Here is an 18,636-nt window from a genome sequence, read left to right as displayed (position 1 = left end):
CCCGTTCTTCACGGTTGGGATGGTGTTCTTTGGCTTGCAAGCCTCCCCCTTTTCCCTCCAAACACAATGATGGTCATTATGGCCAAACAGTTCTATTTTTGTTTCATCAGACCAGAGTACATTTTTCCAAAAAGTATGATCTTTGTCCCCATGTGCAGTTGCATACCATAGTCTGGCTTTTTTATGGCGGTTTTGGAGCAGTGGCTTCTTCCTTGCTGAGCGACCTTTCAGGTTATGTCGATATAGGACTTGTTTTACTGTGGATATAGATACTTTTGTACCTGTTTCCTCCAGCATCTTCACAAGGTCCTTTGCTGTTCTGGGATAGATTTTCACTTTTCGCACCAAGGTACGTTCATCTCTAGGAGACAGAACGCGTCTCCTTTCTGAGCGGTATGACGGCTGCGTGGTCCCATGGTGTATATACTTGCATACTATTGTTTGTACAGATGAACGTGGTACCTTCAGGTGTTTGGAAATTGCTCCCAAGGATGAACCAGACTTGTTGAGGTCTACACATTTTCTCTTGAGGTCTTGGTTGATTTCTTTTGATTTTCCCATGATGTCAAGCAAAGAGACACTGAGTTTGAAGGTAGGCCTTAAAATATATCCACAGGTACACCTTAATTTGACAAATGATGTCAATTAGCCTATCAGAAGCTTCTAAAGCCATGACATAATTTTCGGGAAATTTCCAAGCTGTTTAAAGGCACAGTCAACTTAGTGTATGTAAACTTCTGACCCATTGGAATTCTGATACAGTGAATTGTAAGTGAAATAATATGTCTATAAACAATTGTTGGAAAAATTACTTGTGTCATGCACAAAGTAGATGTCCTAACCGACTTGCCAAAACTATAGTTTGTTAACAAGAAATTTGTGGAGTGTTTGAAAAACGAGTTTTAATGATTCCAACCTAAGTGTATGTAAACTTCCGACTTCAACTGTACACTGTACAAAACATTAAGAACACCTGCTCTTTCCAAGACATTGACTGACCAGGTGAATCCAGGTGAAAGCTATGATCCCTTATTGATGCCACTTATTAACCTCTAACGCCTCCCTAACCCGGATCCGGGATCCCCCCCCAACACAAAAGCTGACTAGCATAGCCTAGCCTAAAGTTACAGGGATATCATAAAAAAAAATGTTCATGAAATCACAAGTCCAAGACACCAAATGAAAGATACAGATCTTGTGATTCAAGCCATCATCTCTGATTTGTAAAATGTTTTACAGGGAAGACACAATATGTAAATCTATTAGCTAACCACTGTTAGCAAAAGACAACCATTTTCTTACTGCATCAGTAGCTATCACCAATTCGGCCAAATAAAGATATTGATAGCCACTAACCAAGAAAAAACCTCATCAGATGACAGTCTGATAACATATTTATTGTATAGGATAGGTTTTGTTAAAAAAATGTGCATATTTCAGGTATAAATCATAGTTTACAATTGCACCCACCATCACAACTCGACTAGAAAAAATACAGAGAGCAACGTGTATTCCCTAATTACTAATCATAAAACATTTCTTAAAAATACACAGCATACACTAATTGAAAGACACAGATCCTGTGAATCCAGACAATATTTCAGATTTTCTAAGTGTCTTACAGCGAAAACACAATAAATCGTTATATTACCATAGCACATGTGCAAACATTACCCCAGCATTGATTCACGGCAAAGAGAGCGATAACGTTATCATCGCCAAAATATATTAATTTTTTCACTAACCTTCTCAGAATTCTTCAGATGACACTCCTGTAACATCATATTACAACATACATATAGAGTTTGTTCGAAAATGTGCATATTTAGCCACCAAAATCATGGTTAGACAATGAGAAAAGTAGGCAAGCTGGTCAGAAAATGTCGGGCGCCATATTAGACAGTGATCTAGTCTTATACATAAATACTCATAAACTTGACTAAAAAATACAGGGTGGACAGCGATTGATAGACAATTTAATTCTTAATGCAATCGCTGAATTACATTTTTTAAATTATCCTTACTTTTCAATACAGGTTGCGCCAAGCGAAGCTATACCAAACAAAATGGCGGCATAAGCGTTTAACATTTTTCGACAGAAACACGATTTATCATCATAAATTGTTCTTACTATGAGCTGTTCTTCCATCAGAATCTTGGGCAATGAATCCTTTCTCCGGTCTAATCGTCTTTTGGTCGAAAGATCTCCTCTTGTCCGGTCGAAATGGTCACTAACGTTCACCATGCACTCAAAGTGCCCAGCGCTTCAAAGTGTATTACACAGAAATGCCATAAAATCGCCCTAAACGGATATAAATTGCTATAAAACGGTTCAAATTAACTACCTTATGATGTTTTTAACACCTATAACGAGTAAAAACATGACCGGAGAAATATTACTGGCTAAACAACAGCTTGGAAGGAGGCAAGTCCGACGTCCTTCGTGCGTCAGGCGCAGGCAGCAAAAGAAAGCTACTTCCGGTATTTGGTGTTTTATACAGGCCCTGATTGCGCAATCGACTCCATTCAAAGCGTCACCACGTACTGACATCCAGAGGAAGACGTAGGCAGTGTCTGTTTCTCCATAGCATTTACAGGGACATTACAACCGACCTGGGAACAGGGGCCAAGATGTCTGAAATCTCACTCCCTGTCATGAAAAGTGCTGTAGAAGGAGTTCTGTTTCACTCAGAGACAAAATTCCAACGGCTATAGAAACTAGAGAGTGTTTTCTATCCAATAATAATAATAATATGCATATTGTACGAGCAAGAATTGAGTAGGAAGCCGTTTAATCTGGAGCCCGATTTATGCTAAGTCGAAACAGCACCCCCTATATTCGCAAGAAGTTAAATTCACTTCAATCAGTGTAGATGAAGGGTAGGTTAAAGAAGCCATGAGACATGGATTGTTTATGTCTGACAAAATATTGAATTGCCTTTGAACGGAGTAGGTGCCGGCACACCGGTTTGAGTGTGTCAAGAACTGCAACACTCCTGGGTTTTTCATGCTCAACAATTTCTTGTGTGCATCAAGAATAGTCCACCACCCAAATTACATCCAGCCAACTTGACACAACTGTGGGAGGCATTGGAGTCAACATGGGCCACTATCGCTGTGGAATGCTTTTGACACCTTGTAGAGTCCATGCTCCGACGAATTGAGGCTGTTCTGAGGGCAAAGGGGGGTGCAACTCAATATTAGGAAGGTGTTCCTAATGTTTTGTACACTTAGTGTACACCGTGCATTCGGAAGGTTTCAGACCCTTGACTTTTTCCACATTTTGTTACATTACAGCCTTATTCTAAAATGGATTAAATGTTTTTTTCCCCTCATCAATCTACACGCTACCCCATAATGACAAAGCAAAATTGTTTTTTTAGAAATGTTAGCCAATTTAGAAATAAAAAAACTGAAATCACAATACTTTGTTGAAGCACCTTGGGCAGCGATTACAACCTCGAGTCTTCTTGGGTATGACGCTACAAGCATGGCACACCTGTATTTGGGGAGTTTCTTCCATTCTTCTCTGCAGATCCTCTCAAGCTCTGTCAGGTTAGATGGGGTGCGTCGCTGCACAGCTATTTTCAGTTCTCTCCAGAGATGTTCAATCTGGTTCAAGTCCGGGCTCTGGCTGGGCCACTCAAGGACATTTAAAGACTTGTCCCGAAGCCACTCCTGCATTGTCTTGGCTGTGTGCTTGGAGTTGTTGTCCTGTTGGAAGGTGAACCATTGCCCCAGTCTGAGGTCCTGAGAGCTCAAGGATCTCTCTGTACTTTGCTCCGTTCATCTTTCCCTCGATCCTGACTAGTCTCCCAAGATCTTCCGATGGAAAAACATCCCCACAGCATGATACTGCCACCACTATGCTTCACTGTGGAATGGTGCCAGGTTTCCTCCAGACGTGACACTTGGCATTCAGGCCAAATCTTGGTTTCATCAGACCAGAGAATCTTGTTTCTCATGGTCAGTCCTTTAAGTGCCTCTTGGCAAAATCCAAGCGGGCTGTCATGTGACTTTTACTGAGGAGTGGCTCCTGTCTGGCCACTAGCATAAAGGCCTGATTGGTGGAGTGCTGCAGAGATGTTTGTCATTCTGGAAGGTCCTCCCATCTCCACAGAGCAACTCTAGAACTCTGTCAGTGACCTTTAGGTTCTTGGTCACCTCCCTGACCAAGTCCCTTCTCCCCCGATTGCTCTGTTTGGCCCAGCGGCCAGCTCTTGGAAGTGTTTTAGTGGTCCCAAACTTCTTCCATTTAAGAATGATGGAGGCCACACAAAATATTTTGGTATCCTTCCCCAGATCTGTGCCTCGACACAATCCTGTCTCTGAGCTTTGCGGACAATTCCTTCCACCTCATGGTTGGTTTTTGCTAAGGTACCTTATATAGACAGGTGTGTACCTTTCCAAGTCATGTCCAATCAATTCAATTTACCAAAGGTGGACTCCAATCAAGTTGTAGAAACATCTCAAGGATGATCAATGGAAACAGGATGCACCTGAGCTCACTTTCGTGTCTCATAGCAAAGGGTCTTATTTAAATAAGGTATTTGTTTTTTATTTTTAATACATTTGCAAACATTTCTAAAAACCTGTTTTTGGTTCATCATTATGGGGCATTGTGTGTAGATTGAGGATTTGTATTTATTTAATCAATTTTAGAATAAAGCTGTAACGTAACAAAGTGTAAAAAGTCAAGGGGTGTGAATACTGTATGTGTGTATACAGTATATAGACACAGAGCTCTGTTAAGAAATGGGTCACTAAATCAACTTAATGCAGCAGCTTGTGGGTATTAAATCAGCACAGAGCATCATACCTTTATTTCCTTCCTTTTAAATCTGACAAGTTATCATGTCAATTAATAATTCTAAAGGGGGGGGGTGTGTGTGTGTGTGTGTGTGTGTGTGTGTGTGTGTGTGTGTGTGTGTGTGTGTGTGTGTGTGGACGTGTTTAACTATTCTTATGGGGACCAGAAGTCCCTACAAGAATAGTAAACTAACAAAAAGTTGACCAGCTGGGGACATTTTTTTAGTCCCCACAAGGTCAAATGCTATTTCTAGGGGGTTTAGGGTTAAGGTTAGAATTAGTGTTAGGGTTAGAATTAAGGTTAGGAGCTAGGGTTAGTTGTATGGTTGGGGTTAGGAGCTAGGGTTAGGTTTAGGGTTAGGATAAAGTTTAGGTTTTTGGGTTAAGGTTAGGGTTAGGGTAAGAGTACGGGTTAGGATTAGGGTTAGGTTTAGGGTTAGGGGTTAGGGAAAATAGGATTTTGAATGGGACTGAATTGTATGTCCCAACAAGGTTAGCTGTACAAGACTGTGTGTGTGTGTGTGTGTGTGTCCATAGCCGTTTTGGCCTCTGGGAACAGGTATTGCCCGTGGGTTCCTGGCTGCCTTCGACACAGCATGGATGGTTAGGAGCTGGGGCAAGGGAAGACCCCACATGGAAGTCCTTGCTGAACGGTAAAGAAGCGTTTTCCTATATGATCAATAACACCACCTTTAAAAGCATGTGACCATCCCTCTTCACTGTATAGAAGGGACTACCCTGGCTGGGCCTTTCAGAGAGAATTCTTCAACTAGTAATGCCACTCTAGTCTTGTAACTGTATATCTTTGAACATCCATTAATTCACAAGCAGCTGCTTGTAAAAAATCTTACTGTACAAACCCATCGGAATCTTCTGTTCCTTAGTTTGAGCTTCTTCAGTTCCATAGTGAGTTTCTGAGGTAGAACTATCTTTTAAAATGTCTTTCCCTCTGACTGAATAGAGAGAGTATCTACCAGCTCTTGTCCCAGACCACGCCAGAAAACACCAGTAAGAAATATAGCGCCTTCAGCATAGACCCGGCTACACGCTACCAGCACGTCAACCTCAACTCCGTCAAGGCCATCCAGGTCAAAAACATAAATATAATCTATTCCTTCTATTTCTATAGTCAGGGCCGACACAAAGCTACACTCATGCCTGATTCACATTATTGGGCTGCCTAGAAATGCACAGTGCTGGCTTTGACATTTCCTTTTTTCAGCATGGTTACAGCAACTATAGGGGATGCATAACCAGGTCAGCTCAGTAAGGTTTGGGTTGATACGATAGTACGAAACGGTATGACTGCCTCACTGTATCAACGCTAGTAAAATAAATATACTGTATATTGTGCTGTGTAACATTGTAAACACGTTTTGAAATAGATCAGTGCTGCTCCCCCATTTTGGTGTATATTTCCTATAGTATTCATGTATTGTCAGGAAACTGCTGTGTGTTTGTATTTTGTGGTGAGCCGAATGGGAAAGGGTTTTTAACCCCCCCCCCCCCCACTAGAGGAGTATTGATCTAAAAGGCTTTGGAGAGTTTTCACAAGCTACCAGATCAATTACACTGCATCAAACCAAAGCCCAGCTTCTGCCTTTATGAAGCCTGCTGTGTTCTTAGCCTAGTCCCAGATCTGTTTGTGCTGTATAGCCAACTCCTATGCTTGTTGCTTGACAATGACCATAGAAGTTGGCAAGACAGCACAAACGCATATGTTACCAGGCTACTATGTTCTGGCTTCAGTGTGAAGTTGATCTCAACTCTATTGTTTCTTGATATTCCCTCTCTTTGCATGCATTACGAAGGTGAAACGCCTCTATGACGTGGAAGAACACCTTAATCCTGGCCGACCCACCAAGAAGCCGAAAGGCAAGTGGTCTCACCTGCGACAAGGTCAGTCTGGCTTCACATTACTAAAGCAATAATGCATGAGGGGCAGCAGGGGTGTGATTCATTTTGGTTTTGACACGGCTGTGCTGTGCTGAGATCATGGGCACGCAGAGACTACAACCCATTAAATACATGTAAAAAAACAAATTCAATGATGTTTCCTGATCTTAGTTATATCTCTCAAATAGATATAGGTCAGACACTTCAGGTCAAACTGCCCTTAGATTTTTGTTGGGGGGGGGATTATCTGTTCCATGTAGTGAATCTGTTATTCAATGCGTTTGTATGGGCTAATAGCAGTAAATCAAATCAAATTTTATTTGTCACATTCTCCGAATACAACCTTACCGTGAAATGCTTATTTACAAGCCCTTAACCAACAATGTAGTTCAAGAAAGATCTGAGAAAATATTTACTAATTAAACTAAAGTAAAAATAGTTAAATAAAAAATAACGAGGCTATTTACAGGGCATACCGGTACCAAGTCAATGTGTGGGGGTACAGGTTAGTCGAGTTATTTTGTACATGTAGGTAGGGATAAAGTGACTATACATAGATAATAAACAGCGAGTAGCAGCAGTGTGAAAACAAAGGGGGGGGCGTGTCAATGTAAATAGTCTGGGTGGCCATTTGATTGATTAATTGTTCAGCAGTCTTATGGCTTGGGGGTAGAAGCTGTTAAGGAGCCTTTTGGTCCTAGGCGCTCCGGTACTGCTTGCTGTGCGGTAGCAGAGCGAATAGTCTATGACTTGGGTAACTGGAGTCATTTACAATTTTTGGGGCCTTCCTCTGACACCGCCTAGTATATAGATCCTGGATGGTAGGAAGCTTGGCCCCAGTGATGTACTGGGCCGTACCCACTACCCTCTGTAGGGCCTTACGGTCAGAAGCCAAGCAGTTGCCATACCAGGCGGTGATGCAACCGGTCAGGATGCTCTCGATCGTGCAGCTGTATAACTTTTTGAGGATCTGGGGACCCATGCCAAATCTTTTCAGTCTCCTGAGGGGGAAAAGGTGTTGCTGTGCCCTCTTGTCAACTGTCTTGGTGTGTTTGGACCATGATAGTTTGTTGGTGATGTGAACACCAAAGAACTTGAAACTCTTGACCCGCCTCACTACAGCCCGTCGATGTTAATGGGGGCCTGTTCGGCCTGCCTTTTCCTATAGTCCATGGTCAGCTCCTTTGTCTTCGTCACATTGAGGGAGAGGTTGTTGTCATGGCACCACATTGCCAGGTCTCTCGTTGGCGGTGATCAGGCCTGTGTCGTCAGCAAACTTAATGATGGTGTTGGAGTCGTGTTTGGCCACGCAGTCATGGGTGAACAGGGAGGGGACTAAGCACGCACCCCTGAGGGGCCCCAGTATTGAGGATCAGCGTGGCAGATGTGGCCCGTCAGGAAGTCCAGGATATGGTTGCAGAGGGAGGTGTTTAGTCCCATGGTCCCAGTAATAACCTTTGTGGGCACTATGGTGTTGAACGCTGAGCTGTAGTCAATGAACAGCATTCTCACATAGGTGTTCCTTTGGGAAAGGGCAGTGTGGAGTGCGATTGAGATTGTGTCATCTGTGCATCTGTTGGGGCGGTATGCGAATTGGAGTGGGTCTTGAGTTTCTGGGATGATGGTGTTGATGTGAGCCATGACCAGCCTTTCAAAGCACTTCATGGCTACCGACGTGAGTGGTACGGGGCAGGAATCATTTAGGCAGGTTACCTTTGCTTCCTTGGGCACAGGGACTATGGTGGTCTGCTTGAAACATGTAGGTATTACAGAGTCTGTCAGGGAGAGCTTGAAAATGTCTTTGAAGACACTTGCCAGTTGGTCCGCGCATTATTTGAGTACACGTTCAGGTAATCCATCCCTAGCAAACACAGCTGATTAATCAAATTGCATTCTAAACTGAAGATCATGATTAGGTGATTTATTTGAGTCAGGCGTGTTAGCTGGGGCTTGGGCTAAACTGTGACACCAATCAGGCCCTCGAGGACTGGAATTGCCCACCCCTGGCATAGCGGCCAAATAATTGTTTTAATCAAATAATTTTTGTATATATTTTTTTAGATAATTCAAGGGGTGTTAAAATTCCGAATTAAATAGCAATGGCTGAGACCTTTCTGTTGCATCCTTAGATGCCCAACTTGGAATGGAAACTGTCTGTGTATGAATCACAGCATTATTTCAATGCCTGCCTTGATGCAATGTCACTATGTTTCATCGTCCTAATGCAGTGTTCCTATGTGTGTTCATGGCCCAGATTCGGTTGGAGCGTTTGAGGTGCTTTTGAAGTGGTGCCAGCAGCACACTGCAGGGTACGACAGGGTGAAGGTGAAAGATCTGAACCAGTCCTGGAGGTCTGGCCTGGCCCTGTGTGCCCTCATCAACACCTTCAGACCCCGTGTCATGTGAGTCTCTGGGCTTTACAAGGGGGGCAAGTCAACGTATCCACCACCTATGTAGCAAAGCAAATGCACAAGTAGTACTACAGAAGGAAAAACTTACCCATAAGCCTAGTCAAATTTAATTGGTCTGAAGGACTTTTCCTGTTCAAGTTATTCATGGTACTAACTGTCCAATAAGAAAACAAACTTCTGTGTTCTGTTACAAATAGTTGTTCTATTGTGTGCCCTCCTGAACATGCCCTCGGTCAACATAGTAGCTATCCCTAACCTCTCCCTTCACAGTGACATGTCCTCTCTGGAGGAGTCTAATGCAGTCTACAATAACCAGCTGGCCTTCAACTTCCTGGAGAGAGAGCTGGGCATCCCTCCCATAATGTCAGCCAGTGAGATGTCTTTCAAGGGACAGCTAGACAAGCTCTCCATGGTGCACTACCTCACACAGATCCACGATGCATTCAATGAAAGGACACCTACTAAAGGTATGCATTAGGGCAGTGGTTCCCAAACTTTTTATAGTCCCGTACCCCTTCAAACATTCAACCTCCAGCTGCATACCCCCTCTAGCACCAGTCTCAGCGCACTCTCAAATGTTGTTTTTTGCCATCATTGTAAACCTGCCACACACACTATACGATACATTTATTAAACATAAGAATGAGTGTGAGTTTTTGTCACAACCCGGCTTGTGGGAAGTGAGAAAGAGCTCTTATAGGACAAGGCACAAATAATAATAATCAATAATTTTGCTCTTTATTTAACCATCTTCCATATAAAACCTTATTTGTTCATTGAAAATTGTGAATAACTTACCACAGGTTAATGAGAAGGGTGTGCTTGAAAGGATGCACATAACTCTGCAATGTTGGGTTGAATTGGAGAGAGTCTCAGTCTTAAATCATTTCCACACACAGTCTGCCTGTATTCAGTTTTCATGCTAGTGAGGGCCGAGAATCCACTCTCACATAGGTACGTGGTTGCAAAAGGCATCAGTGTCTTAACAGCGCGATTTGCCAAGGCAGAATACTCTGAGCGCAGGCCAGTCCAGAAATCTGGCAGTGGCTTCTCATTAAATTCAGTTTTCACAGAACCGCTTGTTGCAATTTCGATGAGTCTCTCTTGTTCAGATATCGATAAGTGGACTGGAGGCAGGGCATGAAAGGGATAACGAATCCAGTTGTTTGTTCTGTCCGTTTCGGGAAAGAACCTGCGTAATTGCGCACCCAACTCACTCAGGTGCTTCCCTACATCACATTAGACATTGTCCGTAAGCTTGAGTTCATTTGCACACAAAAAAATCATAGAATGATTGAAAGACCTGTGTCTTGTCCTTGTTAATGCAGACAGAGAAGAGCTCCAACTTCTTAATCATAGCCTCAATTTTGTCCCGCACATTGAATATAGTTGCGGAGAGTCCATGTAATCCTAGATTCAGATCATTCAGGCGAGGAAAAAACATCACCCAGAAAGGCCAGCCGTGTGAGAAACTCATCATCATGCAAGCGGTCAGACAAGTGAAAATTATGGTCAATAAAGAAAACTTTAGGCTCGTCTCTCAATTTAAAAAAATGTGTCAATACTTTGCCCTTTGATAACCAGCGCACTTCTGTATGTTGTAAAAGCGTTACATGGTCGCTGCCCATATCATTGCATAGTGCAGAAAATACACGAGAGTTCAGGTGCCTTGCTTTAACAAAGTTAACCATTTTCACTGTAGTGTCCAAAACGTCTTTCAAGCTGTCAGGCATTTCCTTGGCAGCAAAAGCCTCTCGGTGGATGCTGCAGTGTACCCAAGTGGCGTCGGGAGCAACTGCTTGCACACGCGTTACCACTCCACTATGTCTCACTGTCATGGCTTTTGCCCCATCAGTACAGATACCAACATGAGCAGCAGCTACGTTTAGCTACATACTGACCGTCAGTGGAATTTCCGCGAGAGAGTAACAGTTAATGTGATTGGATGTTCATTATTTGACTAGGTTACCTGTATTTAACATTGTGTTGTTATTTTTCTGAACACTAGATGGTTTAATTTTATTTTTGGCAGTGAAACGAGGCTACTCAGGCGAGAAGAAAAACTCACCCAAATGTATAGCCCCATTGTTTGTTTTTACATTTAAAAATAAATGTGAATCACATTTTTATATTGCGTACCCCCGACGTAATTTGGCGTACCCCCTACAATGCCCCAGTTTGGGAATAGCTGCATTAGGGCAATGATTGTCGTACATGTTACGTAATAATCACTGTGATTGTTTGTTTGATCACTTGTAGCCTTGACTCCAGCTATCTGGAACAAGAAAGTGGTGTTGGTCTGTTTTCACGAGACTACATTATGTATATTTATATACTTTTCTGTTACTGTGACATTGTTATCTTGTCATTGAGCATAGTTGTATTCATTACATGAAGATGTTTATTGGGATATTTCTAGTTGGCATTTCTTAAAACGCTGGACCAAGATTAACTGTATCAATAGTGTATTATTAGTGAGAGGAATTGAATCTGGTCCCAAGTCAGTTGTTTAGACAGTACACAGCTTATGTAACCCCGTTTGTATAAGGGCTCAGGTGTTTTTCCCTCTGAAATGTGTTTGATGTTGATAAAAGGGAGAGGGCTGTCATTGTCACTTTAAGAGCATTACCCAGCATGCCTATGGTTAGAGTAGCTGGGGCTGAGCTCATAACCAGCCCTGATTGGCTGCCAGGGTTGTGCCACTCTCCTGCGGTCGGTGGGTAAGCCAGGCAGCAGCCAAAGCAAACAGCATCAGCCTCTGAGGAAATGGCTTATCAGGCTCGGGTGGGACTAGCCTCAGCCTCACCTAAAAGAGATCTAGCTACTATTCCTGTGAGGAGTACAGATTTTCCCGGGCTGTTTTTGCTGCCGGAGCTATTTCTGGTAAATACTAGCAGAGTGTGTAGGAGAGAGATTTTCAGTGGGGATCCAGCATTTGGAAGCAGGCTTGGAGAGCGGTTGCTCCGCTTGGCTTTGTCTTGTCTCTGTGATGCTGGAGGTAGAGTATCACTATGCAAGGGGATCGGCTGGCTGGCTGACACACAGATGAGCATGTTTGTTGTTCCGCCAGAACAGAGCAGGAGGACACTAAAGCTTGTGTGTATTTCTCTCTCTGCTGCAGAACCTCAGAGCTTTCCCCTGAAGCCATCCAAGACCCTGTCTTTTCGGGCTGCTGTGGTCTTCCTCAACAACCTCAAGCACAACTCTCTGCAGCGACGCAAGGTAAGGTTCAGGCAAGCAGCTGCATATTGTCACTGAGACCACTGTAGTTGGCTGTTTAGTGTTTATTTAATATCAGGGATCGACTGGATAAGAACATTTGTGCAAAACCAGTTGTCTTTTGGGTGAAAAGGGGAGTAGGCCAACCTCAAGTTCATATGGACGTCATTCTTTTTCATGCAACTCCCCGCAGAGCCGCGAGGTGAGCTAAAACAAGCAGCTGCATGTTGTTGCTGAGACTACTGTAGCTAGATTATGTACTTAATATCAGAGTTTTCTAGATGAGAACCTCAAATTCTTATGCCTTGTCATTTTAGTTTGTTTCTTGTGATTATACTTTCATTGTACATTCAATTTTCACTAGTTACAGTATTTTTAATGATCATTTGATTGTTTTAGTTCTGTATTATAAATAAGACCATACTGCATGAGGTTTACAATTTATTTGGGCCTTTTTTTGGCCTTTTCCAAAATCAACTGTAATGGCAAAGATACTTTTTAAACATGCAAGATAATATCTAAAGCATTGGTCATTTTGAGGTTATTCAGTTACTGTAATTTAAACCATAAACGTGGTCACATGACTGTTTTCTCTTTTACACAGGAGAGACTGGCAAGCAAGAAAGAAGAAAAAAGGATGATGGGAGAGGAAAAGGATGTGAGTAGTGTCTAGAATACAAATTATATCCTTATTATCAGAGGCTCACATACAGTACAGAGCTTACCTTTCCCTTTATTGATGGATGTATCTGCAGACTTCAGGACTACTCCAACTGCTATACTATAATGTGTTTCTGTGCTTTGTTCCTCTATTTGATTACTACTGGGATACAGAACCCAGAGACATGTACAGAGTGAAGAGTTGTTCAGCCCATCAGATTTGTCATTTTGTATTGTGCGTCTTTCTTTGGCCTTCAGGACAACTCCCTAATGTTGAACCATAAGCAGGTGTTTTTGTGCTATGTTATTGAACTACTGTAAAAATATTACCGTTGCTCTCAATTTCTTTCCCCCCAGCCTTTAGCTCCTCTCTCAGCCCCTACGGTGAACCCTGACCCTGTGAACCCTGACCCTGAACCGAGCCTGACGCCAGGCATCCGTAGCAATGAGGAGTGTTACTTCTGTTGCCAGCGGGTCTATGTTCTGGAGAGGATCAGTACTGAGGGAAAGTTATTCCACCGTAGCTGCTTCACCTGCCATCAGTGCGGCACCACCCTTAGACTGGGCGGGTATACCTTCAACCAGCACACTGGTGAGTAGTGAGCACCGCTTGTACCACAGGCTATACTCGGGTACTCTTTTTCGGGGTAATAGACTAGTGGGTAATCTGCAATTTTAGTAACAAATGTTATTTATAGGGTCCCAATGAGCCTTTTGAATCTTTTAGAAGCAGGATATTTTTTTTAAACAAGATTCTATAATAGAACATCATGTTACTGTACAATAGAACAATAAAACATGTTACTGTACAGTAGAACATCATGTTACTGTACAGTAGACCATCATGTTACTGTACAATAGAACAATACAACATCATGTTACTGTACACTAGAACAATACAACATCATGTTACTGTACAATAGAGCATGTTACTGTACAGTAGAACACCATGTTACTGTACAGTAGAACAATAGAACGTCATGTTACTGTACAGTAGAACGTCATGTTACTATACAATATAACGTCATGTTACTGTACACTAGAACAATACAACATCATGTTACTGTACAATATATCATGTTACTGTACAGTAGAACAATAGAACATAATGTTACTGTACAATAGAGCATGTTACTGTACAGTAGAACAATAGAACGTCATGTTACTGTACAGTAGAACATCATGTTACTGTACAGTAGAACAATAGAACGTCATGTTACTGTACAGTAGAACGGCATGTTACTCTACAGTAGAACAATAGAACGTCATGTTACTGTACAGTAGAACATCATGTTACTATACAATAGAACGTCATGTTACTGTACAGTAGAACATCATGTTACTATACAATAGAACATCATGTTACTGTACAGTAGAACAATAGAACGTCATGTTACTGTACAATAGAACATAATGTTACTATACAATAGAACGTCATGTTACTGTACAATGGAACATCATGATATTGTACAAGTGGGACTTCCATGGTCATTATTTACTCAAGCATGGAAGATATTTTGTGTGAAATGTTATGTTAAATTTGGTCTGTTCGCAAAAAGGCTGCAAATTACTCCCTCTTTTGTCAATACAGAAACAGAATATAGCTATGTCTATTCCAAAAGCTGTCGTACCTGTAGGAAGTTAAAACTTACATTTCCGGGTGATAAATACAGCACAGTTTTATTTATTTATGCACCATATGAAAGATTAATGAAAGATACCCTTTTACATGTTTTATGGTTCATGTGAAAAGGGGAACAGGAGAAAGGGTTATCAAGTAGCGTCTCTCTCTAACGTGATCCAGACTCTCTGAAAGCTGTTTTCCTTCTCATGTGCCCTCAGGGAAGTTCTACTGTGAGCTGCACTCTGAACAACTAGAGATGGAGAACGGGGAACAATGCCCATCCGTTCAGGTGGGTCTCTGTTCTGAGTTTGAGCAGATGGGAAATTAAACCGTTCTGTTGCATACCATGTTGCCAGCTTGTGGCTTACTTGTCTATGTAATACATTGCTTTTGACTCACAAGACGAGTTCATTTCACAGGACATTGTGCTTTAACCATTCATTTATAGAGGAATGTTTAATCACATAATACAATGCCAATGATACAGTGCTTCTTCCATTCATTGAATTTCTTCCCTTCCAGGATACAATAGAAGATCACAATGAGAAGGAGAGAGGTGTGAATGGGATCTCCAGTGAAGAGCACTCACCTTGTCCCTCTGAAGATGATGATGAAGAGTACTCTCTAGACTTGGGTCTTCCTAAACCAATGGCTCCTCAGGGTGAGGAACACCCCAGCAGCAAACAATCGAATCCTGTAGAGGAGCCCCATGTCCCACCAAATCCACCCATAGACGTTTTCCTGGAGAAAGGGTTTAAGGCCAGTGAGGTGGAGGAAGAAAAGGAGGGGAAGGAGAGGGTCAAGGATCCCCCCTCATACCCCCCGACCCCTGTCCCAAAACCTCGTCTGTCTTGTTCGGAAATCCCCAGCCCTCAGGCCTCCCCTCCTGTACCCAAACCACGCACCGTCCTCCCCACCCCAAAAAGGGACATGTCACCGGCCCATGTAGGGGAGAAGGGGTCCCTCGGCGCAGCAGGAGAGAAAGGGACCCCTAAGTCAACCCCAGCCCCTGACTCCAGGGCGAAGCAGTCCCAGCGGAAGCTGCAGCTCACTGACAAGGAGAATAACCAATTAGTCAACCTGAGCTTCAGCCTGGACTCTGACTCAGAGACACCTGGTTCTTCCTCCTGCTCCTCTTCAACAGCCACAGCAGGGGGTCCCAGCCCACCCAAATCTCCAGGTATTCCTCCTCTCTATTATTGCTTTTGTTTGTTTTGATCTCTTCTACTGTGTTTTAACTGTAAGTGTTAGGATTTTAAATGGGGAGGATTGAATATACAGTGCATTCGGAAAGTGTTCAGACCCCTCCACTTTTTCCACATTTTGTTACGTTACAACCTTATTCAAAAATGTATTAAATAGTTGTTTTTTTCTAATCAATCTACACACAATACACTGTAATTACAAAGCAAAAACATTTTTCTTTACATTTTTGCAAATGTATAAAAAATGAAAACTGATCACATTTACATAAGTATTCAGACCCTTTATTCAGTACTTTGTTGAAGCACCTTTGGCAGCGATTACAGCCTCGAGTTTTCACGGGTATGACACTACAAGCATGGCACACCTGTATTTGGGGAGTTCTTCGCTGCAGATCATCTCAAGCTCTGTTGGGTTGGACTAGCTCAGGTTGACTGCACAGCTATTTTCAGGTCTCTCCAGAGATGTTCGATCGGGTTCAAGTCCGGGCTCTGGCTGGGCCAGTCAAGGACATTCAGAGACTTGTCCCTAAGCCGCTCCTGCGTTGCCTTGGCTGTGTGCTTAGGGTCGTTGTCCTATTGGAAGGGGAACCTTCCCCCCAGTCTGAGGTCATGAGCGCTCTGGAGCATGTTTTCATCAAGGATCTCTGTAGATTGCTCAGTCCCTGCTGCTAAAAAAGATCCCCACAGCATGATCCTGCTACCTCCATGCTTCACCGTAGGGATGGTATTGGCCAGGTGATGAGCAGTGCCTAGTTTCCTCCAGACATGCCGCTTGGTATTCAGGCCAAAGTGTTCAATCTTGGTTTCATCAGAACAGAGAATCTTGTTTCTCATGGTCTGAGAATCCTTTAAGTGCCTTTTGGCAAACTCCAAGCGGGCTGTCATTTCCCTTTTACTGAAGAGTGGCTTCCGTCTGGCCACTCTACCATAAAGACCTGATTGGTGGAGTGCTGCAGAGAAGTTTCTCCCATCTCCACAGAGGAACTCTGGAGCTCTGTCAGTGGCCATCAGGTTCTTGGTTTGGCCGGCGGCCAGCTCTAGGAAGATTCTTGGTGGTTCCAAACTTCTACCATTTAAGAATGATGGAGGCCACTGTGGTCTTGGGGACCTTCAATGCTGCAGAAATGTTTTTGTACCCTTCCCCAGATTTGTGCCTCGACATTATCCTGTCTCTGAGCTCTATGGACAATTCCTTCAACCTCATGGCTTAGTTTTTGCTCTGACATCCACTGTCAACTGTGGGACCTTATATAGACAGGTGTGTGCCTTTCCAAATCATGTCCAATACATTTAATTTACCACAGGTGGACTCCAAGTTGTAGAAACATCTCAATGAGGATCAATGTGAACAGGATGCACCTGAGGTCAATTTCAATATTAATCAATATTAGAATAAGGCTGTAATGTGGAAAAAGTTAAGGGGTCTGAATACTTTCCGAATGCACTGTAACTCCTTTGGAGGTATGATGATAAGTTATGTTCAAAATTACCACAGTTGGTAGCTTGAGGGTTAAATCGAGTTTGATTTGAGGTGCAGATTGCCAGGAGGAGGAGGGCTACTGGATTGGGGGCCCGAGGCCGGCGGGACACATCCGGGAGCTCAGGAACCGCCGCTGCTTCAGAAGGAAAGAGGAGCCTGAGGAGGGCCAGGGTCAACACGGCAGGGTCCGCTCCAAGTTCTCCCCCTGGAACCTTTCCTCCCCTCGGCCGAGGAGGGACTACCGCTTCAGCGTCCTCAACAGCCAACCAGGTAAAGCTCCCTGTAAAGTGGTGTGGTTGGACTGTCTCAGCTTTGCCACAGTATTTATCTATCTATTAAATAAATAGCATGTATTTGTATAGGCTTTGTACAGCAACAGTTGTCACAAAAGTGCTTTCCAGATACCTGACCTGGACCCCCAAAGAGCAACCAGCAGTTGTTGATTCCCATGTTCTTCATATCTGTCCTGAATGAATTGTTTTATTTCTCTATCTTCACAGAAGTACACTATCACCACAGTGTATCCGAAGATGTTGGTGCTGCTGCTGCTGATGATGATGATGATGATGATGATGATGATGATGAGTTGGATATGTTTGGAGTAGATGGCATGGATTTATATGATGATAAGGTAAGGACTGGGACTTGTTTAGCTGGCATTTTAATTCCATCTATGGAATTTCATTATATATACAGTACCAGTCAAAAGTTTGGACACACCTATTCATTGTAGAATAATAGTGAAGACATCAAAACTATGAAATAACACATATGGAATAATGTAGTAACCAAAAAGGTGTTAAACAAATCAAAATATATTTTATATTTGAGATTCTTCAAAGTAGCTACCCTTTGCCTTGATGGCAGCTTTGCACACTATTGGCATTCTCTCAACCAGCTTCATGGGGTTGTCACCTGGAATGCATTTCAATTAACAGGTGTGCCTTGTTAAGTTGTGGAATTTATTTCCTTCTTAATGCATTTGAGACAATAATTTGTGTTGTGACAAGGTAGGGGTGGTATACAGAAGATGGCCCTATTTAGTAAAAGACCAAGTCCTTATTATGGCAAGAACAGCTCAAATAAGAAAAGAGAAATGACAGTCCATCGTTACTTTAAGACATGAAGGTCAGTCAATCTGAAACATTTCAAGAACTCTGAACGTTTCATCAAGCGCTATGATGAAACTGGCTCTCATGAGGACCACCACAGGAAAGGAAGACCCAGCGTTACCTCTGTTGCAGAGGATAAGTTAATTAGAGTTAACTGCACCTCAGATTGCAGCCCAAATAAATGCTTCACAGATTTCAAGTAACAGACACATCTCAACAT

General features: G+C 42.8%; 1 protein-coding gene across 1 annotated transcript in view; it reads left to right on the top strand.

Annotated features, from left to right (window-relative positions):
• LOC120059155 (F-actin-monooxygenase mical1-like) overlaps positions 1-18,636 on the top strand; it is a 51,090-nt gene that overhangs the window by 21,411 nt on the left and 11,043 nt on the right. Inside the window, exons 10-21 of the mRNA XM_039007991.1 lie at positions 5,347-5,462; positions 5,771-5,897; positions 6,621-6,708; positions 8,960-9,107; positions 9,387-9,583; positions 12,238-12,338; positions 12,940-12,993; positions 13,353-13,587; positions 14,838-14,908; positions 15,142-15,799; positions 17,356-17,574; positions 17,805-17,935. Of these exons, the coding sequence (XP_038863919.1) occupies positions 5,347-5,462; positions 5,771-5,897; positions 6,621-6,708; positions 8,960-9,107; positions 9,387-9,583; positions 12,238-12,338; positions 12,940-12,993; positions 13,353-13,587; positions 14,838-14,908; positions 15,142-15,799; positions 17,356-17,574; positions 17,805-17,935 (2,145 nt within the window). The remainder of the gene's footprint in view (positions 1-5,346; positions 5,463-5,770; positions 5,898-6,620; positions 6,709-8,959; positions 9,108-9,386; positions 9,584-12,237; positions 12,339-12,939; positions 12,994-13,352; positions 13,588-14,837; positions 14,909-15,141; positions 15,800-17,355; positions 17,575-17,804; positions 17,936-18,636) is intronic.

The sequence above is a fragment of the Salvelinus namaycush genome, chromosome 14 (assembly GCF_016432855.1).
Source record: "Salvelinus namaycush isolate Seneca chromosome 14, SaNama_1.0, whole genome shotgun sequence".
In the NCBI taxonomy this organism is placed as follows: Eukaryota; Metazoa; Chordata; class Actinopteri; order Salmoniformes; family Salmonidae; genus Salvelinus; species Salvelinus namaycush.
This window is presented reverse-complemented; position numbering and strand designations above follow the sequence as displayed.